The sequence below is a fragment of the Ochotona curzoniae genome, unplaced genomic scaffold (assembly GCF_017591425.1).
Source record: "Ochotona curzoniae isolate NIBS_2020 unplaced genomic scaffold, NIBS_Ocur_1.0 scaffold_4506, whole genome shotgun sequence".
Classification (NCBI taxonomy): Eukaryota; Metazoa; Chordata; class Mammalia; order Lagomorpha; family Ochotonidae; genus Ochotona; species Ochotona curzoniae.
In genome coordinates, this window is record NW_024467119.1 from 79,819,302 (window position 1) to 79,844,610 (window position 25,309).

At 45.2% G+C, this 25,309-nt stretch overlaps 1 protein-coding gene across 1 annotated transcript in view; it reads left to right on the forward strand.

Moving 5' to 3' along the window:
- The window catches only part of MND1 (meiotic nuclear divisions 1), an 86,361-nt gene that overhangs the window by 43,049 nt on the left and 18,003 nt on the right, over window positions 1-25,309 (forward strand). Inside the window, exons 5-6 of the mRNA XM_040966807.1 lie at window positions 17,735-17,809; window positions 22,572-22,686. Of these exons, the coding sequence (XP_040822741.1) occupies window positions 17,735-17,809; window positions 22,572-22,686 (190 nt within the window). The remainder of the gene's footprint in view (window positions 1-17,734; window positions 17,810-22,571; window positions 22,687-25,309) is intronic.

Here is a 25,309-nt window from a genome sequence, read left to right on the forward strand (position 1 = left end):
AATTGAAGAGAGCTTGATGATCATGTATCTTGGTGAAGATTGGTTTTGGTCAAGCCTGTTGGGAGTTCTGTGCCCCTCCTGTGTGTTGTTTCCCAATACTTTTTCTAGATTAGGGAAATTTTCCCTTATTATTTCATTAAATATGTTTGTAACACCAGTTTCTCTTTCTGAACAGGAACTCCCACAACTCTTATATTAGGCCTCTTTCTATTCTTATACTTTTTGGCCTGATCCAGCTCTGCTTCCAGCTTTTTGTTTGCTTCCCCCTGATGACAGGAAATATCTTCCAATTCTGAGATTCTTTCTTCTGCTTGCTTCATTCTCTTTTGGAGACTCTCCACTGTACTTTTAATTTGCTCTACTGTGTTCTTAATTTCTGATATCTCTCTCTCTCTTTTTTTAAGATTTATTTATTTATTGGAAAGTCATATACAGAAAGGAGGAGAGACAGAGAGGAAGATCTTCCGTCCGATGATTCACTCCCCAAGTAACCGCAATGGCCGATGTTATGCCGGTCTGAAGCCAGGAGCCAGGAACCTCTTCTGGGTCTCCCACGTGGGTGCAGGGTCCCAAGGCTTTGGGCCGTCCTCAACTGCTTTCCCAGGCCACAAGCAGGGAGCTGGATGGGAAGTGGAGCTGCTGGGATTAGAACTGGCGCCCATATGGGATCCTGGTGAGTTCAAGGCAAGATCTTTAGCTGCCAGGCCACGCTGCCAGGCCCTGATATCAGTCTTGATTTGCTTTCTTGCTGCTATTTCTTGTGTAACATATTCCTTAAATTCTTTGAACTCTTGTATGTGCTTCTTATTGTTGATCAGAAGCTTTAAAATGAGTTTTAGAATTTTGTGTCCCCCATTTTCTCGATGTCTTCCTCAGTTAACTCAGATTTGCATACGGTTTTGCTCCTTTGCAGGGGAGTCTTCAGTAATATTCATTGTGCCTTTGTTTCTTCTTTTGCTTTTGGTCATTGTACTTCTGGTTAGCAGAGTTTTCTCCTTGAGGCAGAATTTCTAAGCTGTGTCACCCACAGGTCTACGATTCGATTTTATTTATTGCAGTTGGTACATAACTCTTTGCTTGCCACAAATTGTGCCACTCCCTCCAGCGAGTTCCAGGTCTGGGTTCTTATGTTAGATTTCCACCATGCTCTCCATAGCCCCAACTCCTGGCTCACCAATCTCCACCTCCTGTGATATCATGCTGAGGCTGCACCATTGTCTGTACAGCCTTTCTCCCACTTCTGGTTGGAGCAGGTCCCAGGATTAGGGAGACACCAGGTGTCCTATATAGCTAGGTTGTTGGTGGTGCTGATCTTCAATCCTCCACTTTCAAGCACCGGAATCACATATGGATACTGGTTTGTGTCCCAGCTGTTCTGCTTCCCATCCAGCTCCCTGCTTGTGGCCTGGGAAAGCAGTCGAGGACGGCCCAAAGCCTTGGGACCCTGCAGCGACGTAGGAGACCCAGAAGAGCTCCTGGCTTTGGATTGGCTCAGCTCTGGCCATTGCATCCACATGGGAAGTGAACCAGCATATAAAAAATCTTTATCTCTCCTTCCCTCTGTAAATCAGCTTTTCAAATTAAAAAAAATAAAGATAATTTTTAAAAGAACATACCCTCCTTTAAAAAAAACAGAGCAGTCAGAGGAGACATTATTGGAAAATTGAGTTTGCGATGAAGACAGGCAGTTAACTGAGAATGCCTCAGGGAGGGATGTCCAGAAAAATGCCATGTGGACAGAGAAAACATCCTGAATAATCTGATTGTCCCCCAGTCCGGCAGCTGGTGCTTACTCTGCCGTGTGCTGGGAACAGAGTGAATGAGATCCAGCTGTGTCCACAGTGACCTGGAACTAGACAATGCAGACAATCTCAGTTAAGCTGGTAAGGAGAGATGCCCGAGGGCCAGAGGTGGGTGCACTCAGCGTGCTTACTGTGCCTGCTGGCAATTCCTCTTCACCCGGATCTCACCCTTCTAGTGAGTCTTCATCACCTCCCAGAGCTTTTCTGCTGTCCAGCTGTCTCCATTACCTTTTTTTTTTTCCCCCATAAAGATTGATTTGTTTGAATGGTAGAGAGATTGATTTTCTATCACTGGTTCGCTCCTCATATGGCCAGAATGGCCTGGGCTGGACACTCTGGGCCTCCAGCGTGGGGGACAGATCATCATGAGAGCTGTGATTCACACAACCCTATCAACTTCACAGTAGCTGCCTGATCGTTCATTTCAGCCTACCTTGGAACCCACTACCAGCCACCATCTGCTATCCTCATAGTTCTGGTATTCACCCCATTTTTATTCCTTGTTAACACTAGCCTGAGGTTTTAAGGTTCATGACTTCCTTCTCATTCCATTTTTTTAAGATTTATTTTGTGTTGGAAAATCAGATATACAGAGAAGAGGAAAGACAGAAAGGAAGATCTGGTTGCTGATTCATTCCTCAAGCGGGCACAACAGCTGGAGCCAGGAGCTTCTTCTGGGTCTCCCACACAGGGGCAGGATCCCAAGGCTTTGGGCTGTCTTTGGCTGCTTTCCCAGGACACAAACAGGGAACTGGATGGGAAGCAGGGCTACCAGGGTTAGAACCAGTGCCCATATGGGATCCTGGGCATGCAAGGTGAGGACTTTAGCCACTAGACTTCTGCACCGGCCACTCCCATTACATTTTAATATCTAGCTACTTAGGACCCCAGTAAGAGCTTTTCATAATTAGTATAAAATCACTGATGTTAACCTACCAGGTAGATGTAATTTATATGAATCATCTAAGCTTTATAAAACATTAGTTCAGGCTCCCATATCGTAGATTTTTTTTTTTCATGAAAATCTCCTGTTTCTGTTGATGGGAATTTAACTGTTCTCCTTTCTAGTGCCATCTTAGGTGAATGTGTGTTTTCTGTTATGCTTTTAGAAATCAGGAAGGTAACTTGGATTCGGGCACTCCCGCCCTGCCCCAACATACAGGGCTTCCCCTGCTGCCTTTTGCCTTTTGTACTTTCCTTTGTACCCAGTCTTGTCTGCTGCCGTGGCAGCCACTGCCACCTTTGTCCTTTGTATTCGTCGGTTTTTATCTCCTTCCCGTACTCTGGAGTGAGTTCCATCTATACTGCGGTCAGCCCCTTGCTAGACTTCTCTCCCTCAGGGGCTGATAGGGTGACACTCGTGTATTCAAAATTCAGTTCCTTGCTCACTTCTGCTCCTCTGCATTTTCTAGATTTTTTTTTTAAGATTTAGTTTTATATGAAAAGCAGAGTAACACAGAGGGAAGGAGAAACAAACAAATATCTGCCATCTACTGGTTCACTCCGCAAAAGGCTGTGACAACTGGAGCCGAGCTGGCCAGGAGCCGGGAGCTTCTTCTGGGTCTCCCACAAGGGTACAGGGCCCAACAACTTAAGCAGCCCATCCTCTGCTGTAGCAGCCAGGACACAGCAGGCACCCATATGGGATGCTGGTTCCACAAGGAGGCTTAGCATTCTGCACCACAGCACTGGTCCAAGCGTTCTCGATTCTAAAACCACAGTCCACAGTCACCCAAACTTGAAACTTGTGGTAACTTGATAGTTACCACAGATTTTTTCTCTCCTTTCCTTCATCTCCATATCCACTCGATTCCAAACATTTGTTGAGTCTAAATCCTGACAGCTCTCCAATGTTCCTCTCTCCATCCCCACAGCCGCTGACTTGGCTTCGGCACTCATTGTCTCGGCCAGGATTCTGAGTTAGTGTTTTCTCTGGTCTCCCTGTCTTCAGCCTTCACTTTCTCCCAACTGCTATACTAGTTATCTTTAGTGCCCTTGGACGTTTCCCAATCCTTACTAACCAAACCCAGATTCCGCAGACTGAGTCTGTGGCCTTCCTCCTGCCGCAGGAGCCGGCTGTTGTCCCTTCTCTAACCCTACACACATGACATGCCAATTTGTGCACAGCTGCCTGAATTCCATTCATTTTATGTCCTTGTGTCTTTTTACATGCTGTGCTTGGCTTTTTTTAAAAAACTGGCAAAACTATCCTGTCCATTAATCACATACATCTCTGTTAAGACCCACCTTTGAAGTTTTGTTTGTTTGTTTGTTTTTATGATGTTTACATGGTTGAGAAGAGTACATGCCCATGTAGACCACTGGTTAGGGTGGGAAGGGTTGAGGATTAGGGGAAAGTGGATCAGACCATTGTTTCCTAGTTTCTTTTTCTTCCTGTATCTGGGAAAAGAGGGAAGAGTGGGGAGAAGCTGCACCCAACATCTCCACCACATCAGTACCCAGGGATGGGGAATGCTGCCCGATGTCATCCCAGAGTCCCTGATGTGGAACATGCTCCAAGGGTCCGCTAGTTCTGAAATACTGTCAGTCTCACCAAACCTAGGATGAGGAAATCCTTCCAAAGTCCGTTGACTGACCTAGTCCACCTTAGCATCTCCATTCACCCAGATATTTGCTGTCAGTGCTTGGCTGGGGTAGTTGTCCAATTTGTTCTGCCCTCATTCGTGTGCTATGGTGCTTACATGTCCTCTGCAGACCCCAGTGGGCTGCCATATCTTCCATGTGCATTTTGGCGTGCCATTCAATGCTCCGTCTTAGCCACTGAGGAGGCCCAGTTTTGACACATGTGCTCCACAGTCAGACCACAGATCCTGCTATTCTCCCCATGGTTGGAAGTCTCTGTCCAGAGATTTAGTTGGTGGGGTCCCCAAAGAAACTTTGTCTGAGGTCACACCAGACTTGACTGTTGTATGTGTGCTAGCCAGTGCAAGGTCCAACTCAGTCTGTTACCTACATCAGCCTACACACACACACTGGTAGTTGCGATTGTTGGGTCAGTTCTGTCTCCAGCTTCATCTCTTACGCAAACCAGTGAATGCTGCAGTCCAACTCGGCCTCACAGGTTCTGCAGCCCAGTTGGAATGACCCCTAATAACCTCCACCAGGTCCACCCCCAGCCCTGCACATAACCGTGTGCACTAGGTTGGTCTGGTCTGTTCCGCATCCAATTCAGCTTTTGTACACACGATTGGTGTGTGTACAAAATGTGTGTACAAAATGGCAGCCTAGCTCAGCCCAACCAGCCCCACTATCTAGCCCACACTTGTGCTGGCAGGTGCTGCTGCCTGTCTAGTTAGATCCACCCCAACTCTGGTTTACATCCTCACATGTGAGAGCTGCAGTCCATCAGAGAGGAGTCCACAGTTTGCCTACTCGACCCACTCCTAGCCCCAGATCTTGCACTCTCCAGGTGGTTCTGCAGTCTAGCTTGATAAGACTTGTTCCCAGTTCTGGTACTTGCTAGATGGTACTGCAACAAAGCTTGACCAGCCTGCACTTACTCTGGTTCATGCATGCACCAGTGGTTATGGTCACTTAGCCCAGATTGGCCCCTCCTTACCCAGCTCACATGCAGAGCATTAGGTGTTATACCCCTGTCTAGTTTTGTCTGTCCCCAGTAACCAGCCTCATGCTCACCAGTAGGAGCAGTGGCCCAGCAGGGGAGTCCTCACAGTCCCTCTACCAGACTCACCTCCCCATCCCCCAGGTCTTACATGTGCTGGTAGGTGCTACAGCTCATTCTGACATGACCTGCCTCTCCTCGGCATTTGCTGGTGGGTGCTGTCACCTAACCCAGCCCAGCCAGCCCCCAGTCCTGGGTCTAATGTGAACCAGCTGGTGTTGTGGCCCTAACTGACCTGTCCTGAACCCTGTCTCAGTTCTCAGATATGCCAATGAGTATTATAAACTGGCCCAGCCTGGCTTACCCCCAGACCTGAGCTACACATATGCTGGTGGTACTGTAACCTGGCCTGATCTGGGCTACTACCAGTCTTGATTCTTGCACTCACACACAGGGACTGCTTGTTGATGGTGGAGTTCCCCAAGTTCCTCTGTTAGGTCACCTCCCCGTAGCAGATTTTGCACACACTGGTGGGTCCTTGGCCCAGCTTGACTTGGTCTATCCCCTGTCCTGGCAGGAACGGCAGCCTTGTCCACACAGCCCATGCCTATTCCAGGTCTTACTGCTGGATGCTACATACCTAGTCCACCCCCAGACCCAGCTCTCGCATGGTTCAGTAGGTGCTGAGACCTAGTCCAGTCTGGCACACCTCAGACTCAGTCTACACCCATGCTGATAAATACTGCAGCCATGTCCAGCCAGGTCTCGCACTCACTAGTGGTAATCACAACACAGCCAAGGCATTCCTTTAGCTCCCTGACCCAGCCTGCTCCTAGCCACAGAAGTTGCGCGTGCCAGTGGTTGCTCCGACCCAGTCCGGCATAGCCCATCACCCAGCTTGGCCTTTGGCATCAGATGCTAGAACCTCACCTGGCTCATCTCACCACCAATCCCAACTCTGGCTGGTGGGTGCTGCAGCCTAGCTCTGCCATTCTGCCCCCATCATTGGCTTTCATGCAGACTGATAGTTTAATAGCCTAGTCCAGCAAGGCCTGCACCCCACCCTGGCTCCTGCATATTCCAGGGTGCTTGTGGTTTGGCTTGACCCTGCCCAGTCCACTCCCTGAAGAGCTAACCTACACACTTGCCAACAAATGGGACAGCCTTGCCTTGCCTGACCAACATCCAGTACGGACTCGTGTGTTTACCAGTGGAAGCTACAGCCCACTCCTAAGCCCAGATCTCATGTGTGCCAGTGGGTGCTAGGCCCTTGCCTGACATAGTCTGCCCCTTATGCACTGGCCTTTGTGTGAGCTGGTGGATATTGTGATCTGGACACCCCAATCCCTCTTCTTAGGTGTGCCTATGGGTGCTGCAGCGTGAACCAGCCTGACCTGTTCCTAACCCCAGTACCTGTGAATGTTGGGGGGTTCCGTGATCATGCCTAACTCAGCCTGTCACCACCCCCAACTCTTGAGCAAACCAGCAGGTATTGCAGTTCCACAGGGGTGAACCCATATATCCCCCATAGAATCTGCCTCCAGACCTGGTTCTCTCATGCTGGTTAGTGCCATGGTTCAGTCTAACATTACCCATCCACTGTTGTGCCACTCACTGGTAGGTACTGTGATCTAGCCCTGCCAGAAGGCTCCCAGCCCTAGCTTTAGGGTGGGCAAGTGGGTGGTGGTCAGGTATGTCTGTTCACTAGTGCTGCTCAGGTCTTCCACATTGGCGGGTGCATCAGTCTGACCCAGAAAGGACCTCCAGCTTCCCCCTTCCAAACCACTGAGTCTCAGCCCCCACTCCTACCTGCAAGTCAGTGACCTTGTCATTGGGAGTCCCCCAGAAGTTATTCCTCACCTGCAACATACTCCTTCAGCAGTACTCCCAACACACATATCGTGAGCAATCCACAGTCCCTGTGTTCCAAAGCACATGGGTTCCCATGCCCAGGCTTTCAGTGGAGTAGCATGCTGGCCTGGAGCTTTGCCCACCCACCAACGACCCAAAATCATAGATGGGCCCCAGACCCAGTCCAGTACTCTGGCACACATGCTGGCCTGGGACCTTGCCCCACTGCCTACTGGGGATGCGAAGGGAAGGACTTCCTGGGCCAAGATCAAACACTTAATGTACCTACCACAAGAGCAGTACGTGTAGAAAAGAAATCACTGCTGTGTTAGGTTCCACAAATTAAAATACTAATTTTTAAAAAAAGATGTTTATTTATTGGAAAGTCAGATATACAGAGAGAAGGAGAGACAGACAGCAAGATCTTCCGTCCGATGATTCACTCCCCAAATGAGCACAATGGCCAATGTTATGCCAATCCGAAGCTGGGAGCCAGGAACTTCTTCCAGGTATCCCACACTGGTGCAGGGTCCCAAAGCTTTGGGCCATCCTCGACTGCTTTCCCAGGCCACAAGCAGGGAGCTGGATGGGAAGTGGAGCTGCCGGGATTAGAACTGACGGCCATGTGGGATCCTGGCGCGTTCAAGGCGAGGACTTTAGCCATTAGGCCACACCACCAGGCCCTAAAATACTAATTTTTAAAATTAATTTTCTTGTAAAGACTTATTGACAGGGCAGAGCATCAGAGAGGGACAGGAAAAAAAGGGCAAGTGCACCAGAAGCCGTATTATCTTTGCTTTAAAATATTGATGTTTGGGGACCAGTGCAGTGGCGCAAGTGGTTAAGGTCCTCCTCGCCTTGCATGCCCAGGATCCCATATGGGCGCCGGTTCTATCCCGGCAGCCCCGCTTCCCTTCCAGCTCCCCGCCTGTGGCCTGGGAAAGCAGTCGAGGACGGCCCAAAGCTTTGGGACCCTGCACCCGCGTGGGAGACCCGGAAGAAGTTCCTGGCTTCAGATCGGCATAGCATCAGCCGTTGAGCTCACTTGGGGAGTGAATCATCGGACGGAAGATCTTCCTCTCTGTCTCTCCTCTCTGTATATCCGCCTTCCAATAAAAAAATAATAATAATAAATATAAATCTTTAAAAAAAATTGATGTTTGCATTTTTCTAGAATTTAAAAGTTATTCACTGTATGTCAAAAGAATATATCCTTTGCTGTTGCAATTACTTGGGTGAGTTTGAGAAGGTTGCCACTTGAACTATAGAAATATATCTGTGCTGTCCAAAACATCTTCTATGTTTCATATGAGATAGATTTGTAGTAGCCATTTGTTTTTAAAGATTGGTTTTTATTTGGAAGGCAGAATTAGAGAGAGGATGACAGATGGAGAGATTTTCCCTTTGCTGTTTCACCGCTGAAATAACCACGCTGACTGGAGCTAAGCAAGTCAGAAGCCGGAAACCAGGATGCTGCTTCCCTAGCTCTAAGCAGGGAGCCAGGTTAGGAATGGAGCGGCTGGGTCATAAACTGGTGCCCAAGTGGGTGCAGGTGCCACAGGCCAAGGCTTAAATCTGCTAAGCCACGTGTCAACTGCATTAGCCCAATTAAAATAATATTCCTCTACCTGATACCCTGTATCCTCAATCAACCAACCCGAGAAAACTTAGACACAAAAATCTGGACCTGCAGTTTTGATGCCACCCTGTAGTGACAGTGTCAAAATCTAAATTTCTGGAATAGCCTTAATTTAAATTTGTGTGACCTACTTTGTTCCCAAAAGCCTACCCATATCTTTTAAAATTTAACGTTCACAGCATCTGGCTACTTTATGTATTGAGAAGTTTCACAAAATTGTTGGGTGTTTTTTGGTTGTAACATGTAACTCCTGCTTGGCCCAAGGTTCAAAGTTGTTAGCTTGGATTTCGACACATCACATTCAAGTCTGGTTTGGTAAATTTCTTTATGTCTGTTTTCCATGGTTAGGAAAGTAGTTTAAGGAAAAGGCTAAATATTCTTATCCTTTGTTCCAGCAATTCTAACCTACCCAGCAGACATACTTGTGCAGATCCACAGTGATATATGTCAAGTAATGGGACTGTTGGAGCTTTGTGATAGTAAAAGCATGAATAAGTAAAGAGCTACTAATAGAGGGGTGGAATAATAAAGTACTAGTGCATAGATTTTTTTTTTTTTAATGAGCACTAAGGACACTAAGGATGAGGAACAAAGGTGCTCTATGCTTTACTAGGAGGTACAGCATGTTGGAAGAGCTGGCAGCTTCTAATAAAATGCCTCTATGTAATGTAGCAATTGTGTATCTTGGCACTCAGCCAGATGAGTTGAAAATTATGTTTGCACAAAACCTACACGTACATGTTTATACCAGGACTATTCATAATTGTCAAAATTGAGAAGCAAGATGTTCCAATAGCCCAGTAGATAAACTGGTACATTGCTGTGATGGAGTATTATTTGGGGCCCAGCGTGGTAGCCTAGTGGCTAAAGTCCTTGCCTGGTATCTCCCCTTATTCTGTATGGGCGCCGGTTCTAATTCAGGCTGCTCTGCTTCCAGTCCATGTCCCTGCTAATATGCCCAGAAAAGCAGTGGACAATGGCCCCAGTGTCTGAACCTCTACACCTGCATGGGCTCCTGACTTCAGCCTGGCTCAGTCCTGGCTGTTTTGGCCATTTGGGAGTGAAACCAGTGGATGGTAGGTATGTTTGTCTCTCTCTGGAACTCTGCCTTTCAAATTAGTAATTATCAGAGAACCCTAATGGAAACTTTAGACTTTGAATGATAATGTTAGTTTACAGTCATCAGTTGTACATATATACCATCTCGTGGGGTTGGAGAGCTACGTATGGGAAATCTCCACTTTCTGTTCAGTTTGGCAGCAAACTTAAAACTACTCTTAAAAGACAAACAACAAAAAAAAAGAGATAAAGCAAAATAACTCAAGCTTTATTTTTTATGAAATAGATTATTTGTATAGGAGAATAAGTTTGTAGAAGAATAGAGGATGTTTATTTTGGCATACACAGAAAAATATAAATCTTTGCAGTCTTTTTCATGATACACATTTTCATTATCTTCTGAAGACTACTGTTTTTGATTGATTGATTGATTGATTTATATTGGAAAGTGAGATTTACAGAAAGTAGGAGACACAGAGAGAAAGACCTTCCACCTGCTGGTTCACTACCCAAGTGGCTACAGCAGCCAAAGCTGAGCTGATCTGAAGCCACAAGCCAGGAACTTCTTCCAGGTCTCCCATGTGAGTGTAAGGTGCCAAGGCTTTGGGCCGTCCTCAGCTGCTTTCCCAGGCCACAGGCAGGGAGCTGGATGGGAAGTGGAGTAGCTGGGACATGAACCAGCGCCAACATGGGATCCTGGTGGATGCATGGCAAGGATTTAGCCACTACGCTATTGCAGTGGGCCCACGACTCCTGTTTTCCCCCCTCCCCCCACTGTGACTTTCTCCCCTCCCTGTGGAAACTCCATATTCTTCCTTTTGTGCTTAGAGTTTATTTCTAATGAAGATGACATCAGGACCCCCCTCTTACAGGTAGGCCCCTGCTGCCTGCAGCGGAGCAGCCTTTACCAAGCACTGGCACTGCTGTTCCTCCATGCTCAGGGTTTACAGAGGTGGCCTTGAGGCTTTCCAGTGACGTGTGATATCAGACCTCCATCTGAAGATGAAATCCCGTCTGAGCCAATTACAAAGCGTGTCTGTTGTTGCAGCTGCTGTGTGTTGCAGAATTACTGGTTTGTAAGAGAATGATTTGCTTTAGTGAAACTTGGAAGTGGATTTGTTCTGTGGTTGACTGAGGTTTTTTTCATCACAGAAATGGGTCAGAAGAGCCTGCTTTGTAAAGGAATGCTTTCTCTTTTTTTTTAAAGATTTATTTTTATTATTTTTTTATTAGAAAGGTAGATATACAGAGAGGAGAGACAGAGAGGAAGATCTTCCGTCCGATGATTCACTCCCCAGGTGAGCGCAACGGGCCAATACTATGCCGATCTGAAGCCAGGAGCCTCTTCCGGGTCTCCCACATGGGTGCAGGGTCCCAAAGCTTTGGGCCGTCCTTGACTGCTTTCCCGGGCCACAGGCAGGGAGCCGGAAGGGAAGCGGGGCTGCCGGGATAGAACCGGCGCCATATGGGATCCCGGGCATGCAAGGTGAGGACCTTAACCACTGCGCCACTGCGCCGGGCCCAAGGGATGCTTTCTTGAGAATACCACCTCCTTTTTCTGTTTTTATAAACAAAAACCTTTACATTTTTTGAAAAAACAGAATATATTTTTTCTAGTTTAGGCAGTGTTTCATTTTTTGTGAACTAAATAGCATTTTTTTTTCATATGTTAGTATCTTGCCTGTGTTTGTTGGATTTGTTACCACTTAGCTCAGCAGTCTGCAGGAGTCTGGTGTCTCCATGGGCAGCATCGTCAGCATCATGTTGGAACCTGTTGCAAATGTAGATTCTTGGGCCCCACCCCAGATCTGTTCAGACACTCATGGGATGGGGTCCAGCAACTTTATGTTTAAAGTTCTTTTGGTTGTCCTAATGTTTGTTACAAATTAGGAGCTGGAAGTTCAGAGTGGTGTAGAGCAGCTTGAGGCCTGGTTCGGTTTCCTTGCAAGGTGCATGTGTGGAACTGTGACCACAGTGCTCCTAATTGTTGTGCAAGTGAAAAACTGGTAACAAGCACAGGCCTAGAAGCTATTGTCATTGTTTTCAGTGCTGGTCCTTCTCAGAATGAAATAGCCAAAAATTCTTAGCTATTGAGTTGGAACAAACTGTTCCAATACTTAGGGTAATTGGGAGCTTCTCCTTTGATAGTCATCAGATTGTGCCTCCCTCTATTTCCAAGATATTAAAAATGACTAGTGCTTCACAGTTAGTTAGGCATGCCATATGACTGAAGACATCTGCTGGCACACTCTGGGTTTGATTTGGCTTCCTCAGTGCAGCCCCCAAGGGGTGGGAGTGGGGCACAGGTGATGGATCAGGCAGCTGGATCCCAGCCACGCAGGTGCAGCCTTGGATTGAACTCCTGTCTCCTGGCTTTGGCTTGGCCAACAGCTATTGCAGGCATCGGAGAGTGAACCAGCAGATGGACGATCAGTCTCTAGTTTAGATGAATTTGAAAATAGAATAAAAATAATATATATGATTATTTTGAGAATTAAGGAATTCCAGAATGATCTGTATTTCAAACACCTTTAAGTTGTAAATGATTATAAATTGCACATAATACCTGAAAGATACTTCATCAGTATAACCAATACATATCTTCCAACTGTTGGCTTATTTTGAAGAATTACTGAATTTAATAATATTTACCAGTTACTTTAAAAATATTTTAATGGAAAAATGGCGTGCTAACATATCTGAGGTTTTGTTTGCTTTTTAAAGCTTTATTTATTATTTATTTATTTGAAAGACAGTTACAGAGAAGGAGAAACACAGAGTGTCCATCCTCTGGTTCATGCCCCCAATGGCCTTAACAGCCCAAGCCTGGGCCAGGCTGAAGTCAGGAGCCTGGAGCTCCTTCTGGATTTCCCAGGTCAGTAGTAGGGCCCAAGCACTTGGGCTGTCTTCTGCCTCTTTCCCGAGCACATTAGCTTAGCAGAGAGCTGGATTAAAAGTGGAGCCGCAAACACTCGAGCTAGCACTCATATGCATTGCTGACCTCGCAAAAGGTGACTTAACTCACTAAACACCACCTCCAGGCCCTATCTGTATTTTTCCATTGGAAAACACTCTACTCCTAAATTATGCTAAATATTATACAATATAATAGATATTATACTAGAATATAAAATTTACTCTAATACAGGGCCCAGTGCGGTAGCCTAGTGGCTAAAGCCCTTGCCCAGCACATGCTGGCATCCCATATGGGGTGCCAGCAGCCCTGCTTCCCATCCAGCTCCCTGCTTGTGGCCTGAAAAAGCAGTCAAGGACAGCCTAAAGCCTTGGGACCCTGCACCTGTGTGAGACCAAGAAGAAGCTCCTGGCTTGTGGCTTCAGATGGGCTCAGCTCCAGAAATCTTTCTCTCTGTCTCTCCTTTTCTCTGTATATCTAGCTTTCCAATAAAAATAAATAAATCATAAAAACAAAAACATTCTAATGCAGATTATAGAATTATAAATGGGATACCTCAAAAAGTTCACAAAAGGTAATTTTCATACAAATTTTGAAATCTGTACATTTATTTCCTAATATACATCTCCTAAAAAGACTTGCTTATTTTTATTTATTTATTTATTTATTTAGATTTTTTTTTTTATTACAAAGTCAGATATACAGAGAGGAGGAGAGACAGAAGGGAAGATCCTCTGTCCGATGATTCACTCCCCAAGTGACTGCAACGGCCGGTGCTGCGCCGATACGAAGCTGGGAACCAGGAACTTCTTCCAGGTCTCCCACGCGGGTGCAGGGTCCCAAGGCCCTGGGCCATCCTCGACTGCCTTCCCAGGCCACAAGCAGGGAGTTGGATGGGAAGCAGAACCCCTGGGATCAGAACCAGCATCCATATGGGATCCCGGCGCACTCAAAGTCAGGACCCCAGCCGCTAGGCCACGCTGCCGAGCCTGCTTATTTTTATTTAAAAAGCAGAGTTAAATAGAAGGAGAGACAGAGATCTTCCATTGCTGATTGATTCCTCAAATGCCTGCGAAGGCCAGCACTGGGCCGGGTCAGAGCCAGGAGCCTCTGTGTCTCATGTGGTGTAGGGCCCCAAGCATCTGGACCATGTGCTGCTGCTTTCTCAGCCCATAGCAGGGAGCTGGATCACAGGTGAAGCAGCAGGGACTCAAACTGGCACCCAGATGAGTTGCTGGCCCTACAGGCAGAGGCTCACACAGCACCGACTACCCTTATGTACATTTTTCAGAAATTTTTTGAAAATCTCTTTCTTTTTTATTGTTTCAGTTATGACCTTCAAAGTGGAATATTAACATTTTACACAGGGCTTTATTTTATAAGTATGAATTTTTGTTATTAGATTTCTTTGCTATGTTTGGGGCCTTAAAGTTTATTTTGGCTTGCAAATCTATGGTCGATTTTTTTTTTTTTAATTTTAGGAAGATGATTAATCTGAAAAAGAGGTATAACTGGTTTGGGGTGGTGTCTTGGCATTACTAATAGATCTTGTTGATGCTGTGGGTTGGAACCAGTGACTAGACAACCATTAAAGGGAAGCTTTCACTGTTCCCTTAATGTGTACTGAGAAGTGAAACATTTCCCAAAGCCCTGCTACAGGAACTAACTTTCTCAAGATAGTATAGGAATAGTAAAAACAGATATCTGTTTTACAATCTGACCTGCCAGTTAAGATGGTATTTAGGGGGCCCAGCGCAATGTCTTGGTTGGCTAATCTTCCCCCTGCAGATACTAGGATCCCATGTTGGTGCCAGTTTGTGTACCAGCTGCTCCACTTCCCATCCAGCTCCCTGCTTGTGGCCTGGTAAAGCAGCGGAGGATGGCCCACAGACTTAGGACCCTGCACCCAAATGGAAGACCCAAAAAAGTTCCTGGCTTCAGATCAACTCTACTCCAACTGTTGTGATCACTTAGAGAGCAAACTGGTAGATGGAAGGTCTTTGTCTTTCTCTCTAAAATCTACCTTTCCAATAAAAATAAACAAAAATGGTATTTAGGACACAGGCACTCCATGTTGGAATACCTAGGTTTAAGTCCCTGCTCCAGCTTTCAGTTCCAGTTTTGTGCTGGTGTATCCTCTGGGAAACAGCAGATAATGGCCCAAGAACTTGGATTCTTGCCACTCATGTGAGTCACGGATTGGATTCCAATGCTGGCCATTTTGGACTTCGGGAGTAAACCAGTAGAAGGGAGCTCATTCACTCTGTCTCAAAAAAATATTTTAAAATGTTTACCCACTGACTGCATGTAGCTAGACTTAAAAAAAAAAAGATTCACTGAAAATGTTGGTAGAGTGATAAAGAAGAGATGTGCAGAGGCCGGGGGTGTGCTTTGGGGGGAAGCAGTACCTTCCATACAGTGCTTCACAATCCAGATGCCTGTGACAGCAGGTTGGTCTAAGCCAGCAAGGTTATGAGCCAGGAACTCCTTCCAGTGCTCCTAGGTGGACTGGAGCTGTTACCTACTGACTTCTGGGTGTTAGTATGAGCAGAAAAAGCCATGTACCCCAGACTCCAAATGACACTTCAGTGTGGAGTGGGGCATCCAATTACACCTGACCCCACGGTGTCCAACATCTGCCCCAGCATTTAAATTCTATCGCAAAAGATTTATGTATATGTATGTATGTATTTGGGCCTGGCTCAATAGTCCATTGGCTAAATTCTCGTCTTCCATCCACCAGGATCCCATATGGGCTTTGGTTCGTATCCCTGCTGCTCTGCTTCCCTTCTGACACCCTGCTTGTTGTCTTGAAAAGCAGTAAAGAATGGCCCAAGGCCTTGGGACCTGGCACCCACATGGGAAACCTAGAGAAAGCTCCTGACTTACGGTCAGCTCAGCTCCAGCCATTCGGCCAGTTGGGAAGTGAACCAGCAGATGGGAGATCTTTCTCTCTGTCTTTTCTTCTCTGTGTAAATCTGCCTTTCCAATAAAAAAATGAATCTTTTTAAAAATATATTTATTTGAAAGGCAGAGTCACAGAGAGGAAGGAGTGGAACTTCTCTCCACTGGTTCACTCAGCAAATATCTGCAACAGCAGGACATGGCCAGGCCAGAGTCAGGTGCCAGGACTTTCCTCTGGGTCCGCCACATGAGTGACAGGGCCATTAGCTGCTGCTTTTCCCAGGCCATTAGCAGGGAGTTGGACCAAACGTAGAACAGCCAGGACGTGAACCAGCGTGTATAGGATGACTGCATCTCAGGGCGTGGCTTACCTAGATGACAGCATCACAGGGTGTGACTTAACTGGCTGTGCCATGACACCAGCCCTTTTGTTTCTTTTAATGAGAAAATATTGAATTTACCCAGTTATTAACTGTTTTCTAAACAGTTATAACTCAGTAGTGAGGGTAGTGTAGATTATATTTTAAGTTATTTACCCTATTGAATGAGTATAAAATTCCTAGCTAGTTTATAACAAGACATGGTAGAAATTTAGTATTGGGGTTCTACAGTGGTTATTTAATCATGGATCCGTGTGAGGTTACTAAAATCAACAATGGGAAACACCATCCTTAAATTAATCAATCTTGTTTTGATGTAGTATTATCCACATGCTAATGAATATTCCATATGAATGTTTTTTCTCAGCTGGTATTATTTCTTCTATTTCTACATGTCATCTGTTTTCTAAACTGAATCACCTTTTAAAAAAATTGTTTGTTTAGGGCCTGGCATAGTATGCTAATCTTCACCTATGGTCCCAGCGTCCCATGTGGGCACCAGTTTTAGTCCTGTCTGCTCCACTTGTGACGCAGCTTCCTGCTTACAGCTTGGGAGAGCAGCAAAGGATGGTTCAATTCCTTGAGCCTGTAACCCTTTTGGTGACCCAGAATAAGCAGTCCTGGCTTTGGTCCAGCTTAGCTTTGGCAGCCATATTGGGGCTGAACCAGTGGATGGATGATCTCTCTCTCTCTCCTTATCTTTATAACTGTTTTTCAAATAAAAATAATATTTTTTAAAAAAAAATGTTGGACAGAGATTTAGAGAGACAGGTTGAAAGAGTTCCCTTCCACTGGCTCACATCCTTACTCAGCGCCTGCAATGGCTGAGGCTGGGTCAGGACCAGAGTACGAGCTAGACACACAGTCCACATTCTTCTGTGAGTGGCAGGAACCCAGGGCTTGAGCCAGTGCTGTTCCCTCCCAGAGCCTACGCCAGCGGGTCGCCAGTCAGGACCTGGAAGCCACACGTCAAACTCAAGCACTTTTGCATGGGCCGCAGATGTATCTCTCATTGGGTTAAACTCTGTCTGCTCTCTTGACTGTTGTCAAGATGTGTAGCACATACCTCAGATTGACAGCCATCTAACATATTTTCTTTGACAGCTTAGTATAGGAAGTATGTTATACCACAGAAACTTTAGGAATTATAAATAATGCTGTTCCCAGTGACTGTTACTAAGACAGTCACAGTACTGTAAGTCTGCAAGAATCAGTCTTAGGTATTCTGAGAAGACTTCTCAGAAGTTACAGGAAATTTGAAGAGATAATTTAATAATGAGTTTATGTAATGAATACAATGAATTTTCAAATACAGTTTCTAACTAAATAGACCTTTAGTTATTTGGAGAGGGGCACCTAATAAGTGGAAACTACATAGAAAAGTTTGAGAGTTTAATACTTTTTTTCTGCACAAAATAAGAAAATACCTCTTAAACCTTTCTTTCTACTCTTCCTTACTAAAGTAATGAAATTAGACCCAGTGTAGTTTGACTTGTTTGTGACATTGACCTGAGCCAATGACAGATTTCATTTTGTCTTCGTAAATTCTGTGTCAAGAAAGTTTATCTTAACAAGTCCTTTTATTTGTTTTTGGTTCTCTAGCTGTCTGAGGGAAACCAGAAGCATGCGATCTTGCAGAAAAACATTGAGAAAGCTAAAATTGGCCGACATGAGACGGTAAGTTGGTGTCCAGATTCCTTAATAATGACGGTTCCTACTAGAGTAAGGGCCGCAAGCTGTCTGTGAGGAGGATGCCACTCCTGGGGGAAGAGCTTAACACAGCAAAAGGCACGGACACTTCACCTGGGAGGATCAGACTTCTTGTCACTGTTCCTGCTGGTATGGCCGCATTAGCAAAGGAGACCCTCCCCCCAAGGGCCAGGCAGCCTGGGTTGGAAAGCCTCCCACATTCTCTGCTCTCAGTTGTAGAATGGAAATAATGAAATCTACCTCACTCTTTATTGGTGGGCTAAGCTACTTAGTACTTGCAAAGCCCTTGGAAAAGGATTTAGTACAGGCAAGGCCTGCATAAATGTAAACTTCAGTTTTTAAGGAATTTTTATTTTCTCTAATTTGTTGCACAACAGAGTGAAAAATAGCAACACAATGTTTGTAGGATGGTAATATTTTTTAACTATTTAAATGACGATCCACCTACTTTGTAAGAACTATCCTCTAAACACTATATTTAAAAATTTTATTTTTAAAAATTGGTTTACTTTCTAGTGTCATAATGTCAGGAAGGGTAGTAACCAAACAGTGTTGAAGAACAGTGTGACCACAAGCCATTTCAGCTGTTTCTTTGTCACTGATTGTCATATGTTGGCAGCTGTGTCTCACAGCCTTATGGTAGCTTTATGCGTTCGTAATTAATTCACATTTTTCTTATGTGTGAACTGTCTGCAAAGTCAGCTAGGAACTGCAGAATGATCATTTCTGCAGAATATTCAAGAAAAGATCTTTGTGGAGCATGACGTAACTGTGCTGTAGTTAACAGGCATGATTACCACTTTAGTTGATCCTCATTTTTTTCGTATGAATGACACTGGGAATAATATGGAAAAACATCTTCACCTAATAATGACACGCCTTTGCCCAGAAGTGTCAACCAGTTAGTCTACTGTTTGCCCAATGAAACCAGTGCAACTTAGGCGCTGGGAGCAAACCCTACTGGCAAATCTAGCTGATACTGGCACCTGTCAAGAGAGTATAGTAACTCAGAAAGATTACTGAGAAAGACCAAGTCTTCTGCTTGGTGAGACGTGAGGCATTTTCAGAAGCAGCAGGCCCCTCTATGCTAGATACTCATGCTGTGGAGAAAAACAAGTAGCTAACATGTTTGTTTTGCTGTGAACCAGGCAAGTGCTATTAAGATGCATTTCTTGTGTTCTTTGAATCCTGTGAAACAATCCTGCAAAGATACCCCTGTCACTGTCTTAACATTTGGGGAACCAGACATATGAAGAAGTCAACTAATTTGGCAAAGACCACAGTGCTAGCAAGCACCGTGTCTGTGATAGGAGGGCTGTCAGTGCGATCTTGTGGATGTGTGTCCCTCTGTTGATATTGGAGAGCTGTCATTGTGTTCATGTGAATGTGTGTCCCTCTGATTGGGGAGCTGTCAGTGTGATCACATGGATGTGTGTTCCTCTGAATGGGGAGCCGTCAGTGTGATCACATGGATGTGTGTCCCTCTGTTGATATTGGGGAGCTGTCATTGTGTTCATTTGAATGTGTGTCCCTCTGATTGGGGAGCTGTCAGTGTGATCACATGGATGTGTGTCCCTCTGATTGGGGAGCTGTCATTGTGATCACATGGATGTATGTCCCTCTGAATGGGGAGTCGTCAGTGTGTTCATGTGAATGTGTGTCCCTCTGATTGGGGAGCTGTCAGTGTGATCACATGGATGTGTGTCCCTCTGATTGGGGAGCTGTCATTGTGATCACATGGATGTATGTCCCTCTGAATGGGGAGTCGTCAGTGTGTTCATGTGAATGTGTGTCCCTCTGATTGGGGAGCTGTCAGTGTGATCACATGGATGTGTGTCCCTCTGATTGGGGAGCTGTCAGTGTGTTCACATGGATGTGTGTCCCTCTGATTGGGGAGCTGTCATTGTGATCACATGGATGTGTATTCCTCTGATTGGGGAGCTGTCAGTGTGTTCATGTGAATGTGTGTCCCTCTGATTGGGGAGCTGTCATTGTGATCACGTGAATGTGTGTCCCTCTGATTGGGGAGCTGTCAGTGTGATCACGTGGATGTGTGTCCCTCTGATTGGGGAGCTGTCATTGTGATCACGTGGATGTGTGTCCCTCTGATTGGGGAGCTGTCATTGTGTTCATGTGAATGTGTGTCCCTCTGATTGGGGAGCTGTCATTGTGTTCACATGGATGTGTGTCCCTCTGATTGGGGAGCTGTCAGTGTGATCACATGGATGTGTGTCCCTCTGAATGGGGAGCTGTCTGAGTGTGCACGTGGATGTATGTCCCTCTGCTGCCTCTGACTGCATTAGCTTTCTCCTCATTTGTTTTTCCTCCATTTCTTTTTCAAAAATGTACTTATTATTCACTTGAAGATCAGTTACACATTGAGGAGAAGCAATAGATATCTTCCATTCTTTACATGATGCTCCAGTAGCTACAATGGATAGGACTGGGCAAGCCTGGTTTCAGCAGCTTGCAGCTCCATCCAGGCCTCCCATGTGGGTGGCAAGGTCAGTGGTTTGCTGCTTCCCCAGGTGCATTGGTAGAAGGCTAGATCAGAAGTGGACCTGCTAGGATGCAATCTGGTGCTTGTGTGGAATGCCAGCACTACCAGTGGTAGCTTCACTCATTGAGCTGCAATGTCAACCCTTGGTTTTGCTTTTGCAGCATATGTTATATGGGTGAGGATAATAAATAATAGTCATCTTGTGTTCGAGACTTTTAAATTTTGTGTTTGTTTATTAGAAAGGCAAAGATTGGCAGCAAATGAGGGAGAGAAAGAGACACACATCTGCTCATTCTGTCCCCACATGTCTGCAGTAACCAGGGCTGTCCAGAACCAGGAGCCAGGATCTCCATACTAGTCTCCCCTAGGTGACAGGATCCCAAGTTCTTAGGCCACCTTTGGCTGCACTCCCTGCCACTTGACCAGGAAGTTGGATCAGTTGTGTTGTCTGGAGTTGAAATCAGCTTCTTATACAATACAAGTAGCCTGTGGCACCACTGCACTGCAGGTGCCATGCTTGGTGGTGTTTTTTTACACCTGAGCTGTGTTGTCTAATGTAATACACACACACACAAACACACACACACACACCTTGGAGAGTGCAGCTCTGGAACTTTCCTGTCAGTGCAGAGAGCATGTGCTTTGAGTAGGCATTCTGGGCAGAGGAAAGCCTAGGAGCTGGACAGTGCAGCCCATTGGGGAGCTAACAGTAAAAGTAGGAAAATCCCCACACCCACTACAGGGTAACAGAGATCCTGAGATGCAGCTCATTGAGGCAGCTGGATTGTGCCTCTGATTTAAAGTTCTTTACTGTAAGCTTTGCTAGCATTTTTATTTGTATCTAACCTTTCATAAATATGAGCTGATGCCTGTGGTATCATAAGATTGACCTATTAGAACTGTAGCTAGAAGTTTCAAATGATATCCGTATGTTGTAATTAAAACCTTTATTCGTATTTACTTTTAAAGGAAAGTAGCTGAAGGCCTCAAGCTTGGGTTAAACTGCTGGTGCAGTGCTGGTATCCCTTATGAGAGTCCGTTTTTGTTGCTGCTGCTCTACTTTCAATGCAATTCCCTGCCACCATCGCTGGGAAAGCAGCAGATGCTGCCCAGATCCTTGGACTACTGCACCCAAGTGGGAGACCCAGCAGAATCTCCTGGCTTTGCCTTGGCCCAGTCCTAGCCAGTGCAGCCATTTAAATAATAGATAAATGAATAAATTAATTTTAGAAAAGTTGTCTGGAATACTTTTTTAAGGTTTATTTTTTATTTGAATGGCAGATGTTTTGGGTCTGGCATAATAGCCTAGTGACTAAGGTCCTCACCTTGGATGTGCTGGGATCCCATATGGGTGCCAGTTCATATCTTGGCTGCTTCACTTTCCTTCTAGCTCCCTTTTTGTGTCCTGGGAAATCAGTCGAGAACGGCCCAAAGCCTTGGGACCCTGCACCCACATGGGAGATCCAGAAGAAGCTCCTGGCTCCTGGCTTCAGGTGGGCTCAGCTCTGGCTGTTGTGGCCACCTGGGGAGTGTACCAGTGAATTGAAGACCTTTCTCTCTCCTCTCCGTAAATCTGACTTTCCAATAAAAACCAATAATTTTTTTTTAGAAGGCAGATTTTGCAGAGAGAAAAGCAGGTACAGATTCCATCCACTGGTTCATTCACTAAATGGCTGCAGTGGTCAATGCCTGGAGCTTTCTCTGGATCTTCCAGGTGAGTACAGAGGCCCAAGGACTTGAGCTGTCTCTACTGCTTTCCCAAGCCATGAACAGGGAGCTGGATTAGAAGTGAAGCAGCTGGCAAACTGACACCGTTATGGAATGCCAGCACTGCAGGCAGAGAATTAGTTTGCTGTGCCGCCATGCTAGCCCCTAGAATACTTTCAAAATACATAGTTATTTCTGTTAAATGCTACTTAATTTTAATACAATCTTGTGATATCATCCAAAAAGCCATACAGTAATTTTTCCTAGTATGATGACAATCTTGTGTGCATAATTTTACCTCATCTGTTTTTGAACATTTATTCCGTTTCCTATGTCTTCAATATATTTGTTTAAAATGCATGAAATTTCAGAGAAAAAATTGAACTTGTTCCTATGCTAACTAAATGTATATAATGTCAAAAACCTAATGTACATCATGTACCAGAAATAAAGTATAAAATATATTATGGCATAACAGGATGTTCTTTGTCTTAATTGAACATAAAATTATTTCGAATGCAGGAAGAACGAACTATGCTAGCAAAAGAGCTTGCTTCACTGCGGGAGCAAAGGGAGCAGCTGAGAGCAGAAGTGGACAAATATAAGGAATGTGACCCGCAAGTCGTAGAAGAAATACGTAAGTGTATACCTCGACTCGAGGGTCTTTACTGGATGAATGAGTAGCTACTTGGAGTTGCCTGGTAGCCATTCTCAGTACATGAAAGAATAGAGCCCGTTAGAATAACATTCTGCTTGAGTGCTATAATTTTACATTTGTAGTGCAATACCTTGATATTTCCTCCAGTAAGTCTAGTGCTAGAGCACTCAACAGTGACAGCTGCGACATTGTACGCATCTAAGACGTCGGGAAGGTGGGAAACTGGGAGTTCAGTGAAGGAGCTACTTTGGTTCTTGATCCTCAAAAGAGATCCACTTCTATCATTCAGGAAAAATGATACCGTAAGACGATAGGAGAGGGTGGGGTTGAAGGCTTTGAGAGAAATTGGGGACTGTTTGGTTGCAATTAAGCTGACCTAATCCATCATGAATTCTTTTTGCCACTGAAATTAATGAGTAGTTCAGTTGGTGTCTACATAAATCTAAAGCTTCATTTTACATGTAAGCCCCTGTCTGGCCTCACTCCAAAAGGCACAGTTCATACAGACGGTGTACACAGCCTCAATGGTATCACTTGCCTTAGCAGGTAGGGTGATTGATCTCTCAAGCTTTGTTTTATTTACTTGGAAGACAGAGTTACAGAGAGAGAAGGAGAGTTAGAGGGGTCTTCCATCCATGTGCTGGCTCACTCCCCAGATGGCCATGGCTGCTAGGACACAGCAAGACTGAAGCCAGGAGCCAAATGCTACTTCAGAGTCTCCCACGAGAGTGCAAGGGCCTGAAGACTTGGACTACGTGGGGCTGCATTCCCAGCCTCATTAGTAGGGATCTGGCCTGGAAGTGGAACAATTGGGACTGGAACTGGCACCCATACAGGATCTTGACATTACAGATGACATGATTTTTAAAAGAGAGGTGGAGGCAGAATTCTCAAGCTAGTTGATTCTTTGTAAATGAAGTATTAGGGCAGATGTGTTAGCTTTTTCGTGTTGCCTACAGATTGATTTATCATCAGGAGAAAGCGCTGTACAAGTCTGAAATAAAATGAAACCCTTTATAATCTATTTGAAAGTTTTAGGAAATTATCAGCAAGCTCTAAGTGGATACAGCCACGTCATAGCAGCCTATGGTTGATCTTGAAAAGGGATCCAGCACAATGGCTCCTTGGATTAATCGTCACCTTGCATGAGCTGGGATGTCATATGGGCACTGGTTCATTTCTCAGCTGGTCCACTTCCCATCCAGCTCCCTGCTTGTGGCCTGGAAAAGCAGTGGAGGACAGCCCAAGGTCTTGGAACCCTACACCCACGTGGGAGACCAGGAAAAAGCTTCTGGCTCCTGACTTCGGATTGGCTCAGCTCCAGCCATTGCAGCCACTTGGGGAGTGAACCAGAACGAGGGTCTTTCCCTCTGTCTCTCCTCTCTATAAAATCTGCCATTCCAATACAAATAAGTAAACTCTTTTTTAAAAACTGTGGCACAGACTACGTGTTTGGGAGGTGTATCACATGTGTGCACCTTGTCTTGAGTGGCATGTCGTAATGGAGAACTTCTTATCCAGGTTTAATACTTCATACTTCCAGGAGACTCATGTCATAATGGAAAGCCTGATTTTACAATGACTATCTGATGCTTGTTTGCTTTCTTGCTGATTTCAGTTTTATTTAATTCTTATATTGTGGAGTTCCACCTCTTTCCTTGGCCAGAACAGATCTGAAGCGAGGAGCTTCTCTAAGATCTTTCACATAGGTGCATAGGTGGACCATCCTCTGCTGCTTTTCCAGGCATATTAATTGACGGGAGCTGGATTGGAAGTAGAGCATCCAAGACTCAAACCCCAGTGCTGGCAATCAATGCTGGCAATACAGGCAGTGGCTTTACCCACTAAGCCATAATGCCAGTCCAGAGGCTTCAGCCCTTGGCTCTACCCACTAGGAGCTTCAGCTTTTCGGCTTTGTCTTCCTCACTGTACCACCAGGTGATCCTGACACACATCACTGCCAGCTTTGACTTCTCAGCCTCCTTGTCTTTTTCATGATTTTGGTATTATTTTCCTGCCTAGGAAGGACTGAAGCCGTTATTGGGCTTACTAAGCTACTTAGTCGTACACCTAGGGGCAAGCTAAGCCGAGGTGTCACTTATGGGCTGAAGCAATCATCAGAGAACTGTGCCTAACTTTTCCCTGTAGTGGGGAGTCTTTCATTTCAGCCATGTGATGTCTTCAGTGTCTGAACCAGGCAGCAGTTTTAACAAGAGCCTCACCTGAAGGGAGTAGTAAGATGTGAAGGGAGAAATTTCATAGTATAGAAAGGAGATGGGATTTCTGGAGAGTTGGATAACACAGTAGAAGAGCAACTGCAAGTAAAATTTTGTATGAATTGATTGCTTTTATTCTGTTGTCCATCTCTTGAGTTTAGAAGTTGGGAAATCTGTATTCCAACCCAAGGAAAACATGCTAATGTGAATAAGTATAATGTAACAGTGAGGAGAAGGTAAAGCTTTCCAAATTTCAATGTTAAGAGACTTTGTCATTTTCCATAGGTTTTCAAACATACATTACTTCCTAATGGTCTTCTAAAGTGCTCTATGTAGTTGGGTCCTGCAAGATTTATTTTGGTAAATCAGAGACATACTATTTTTTT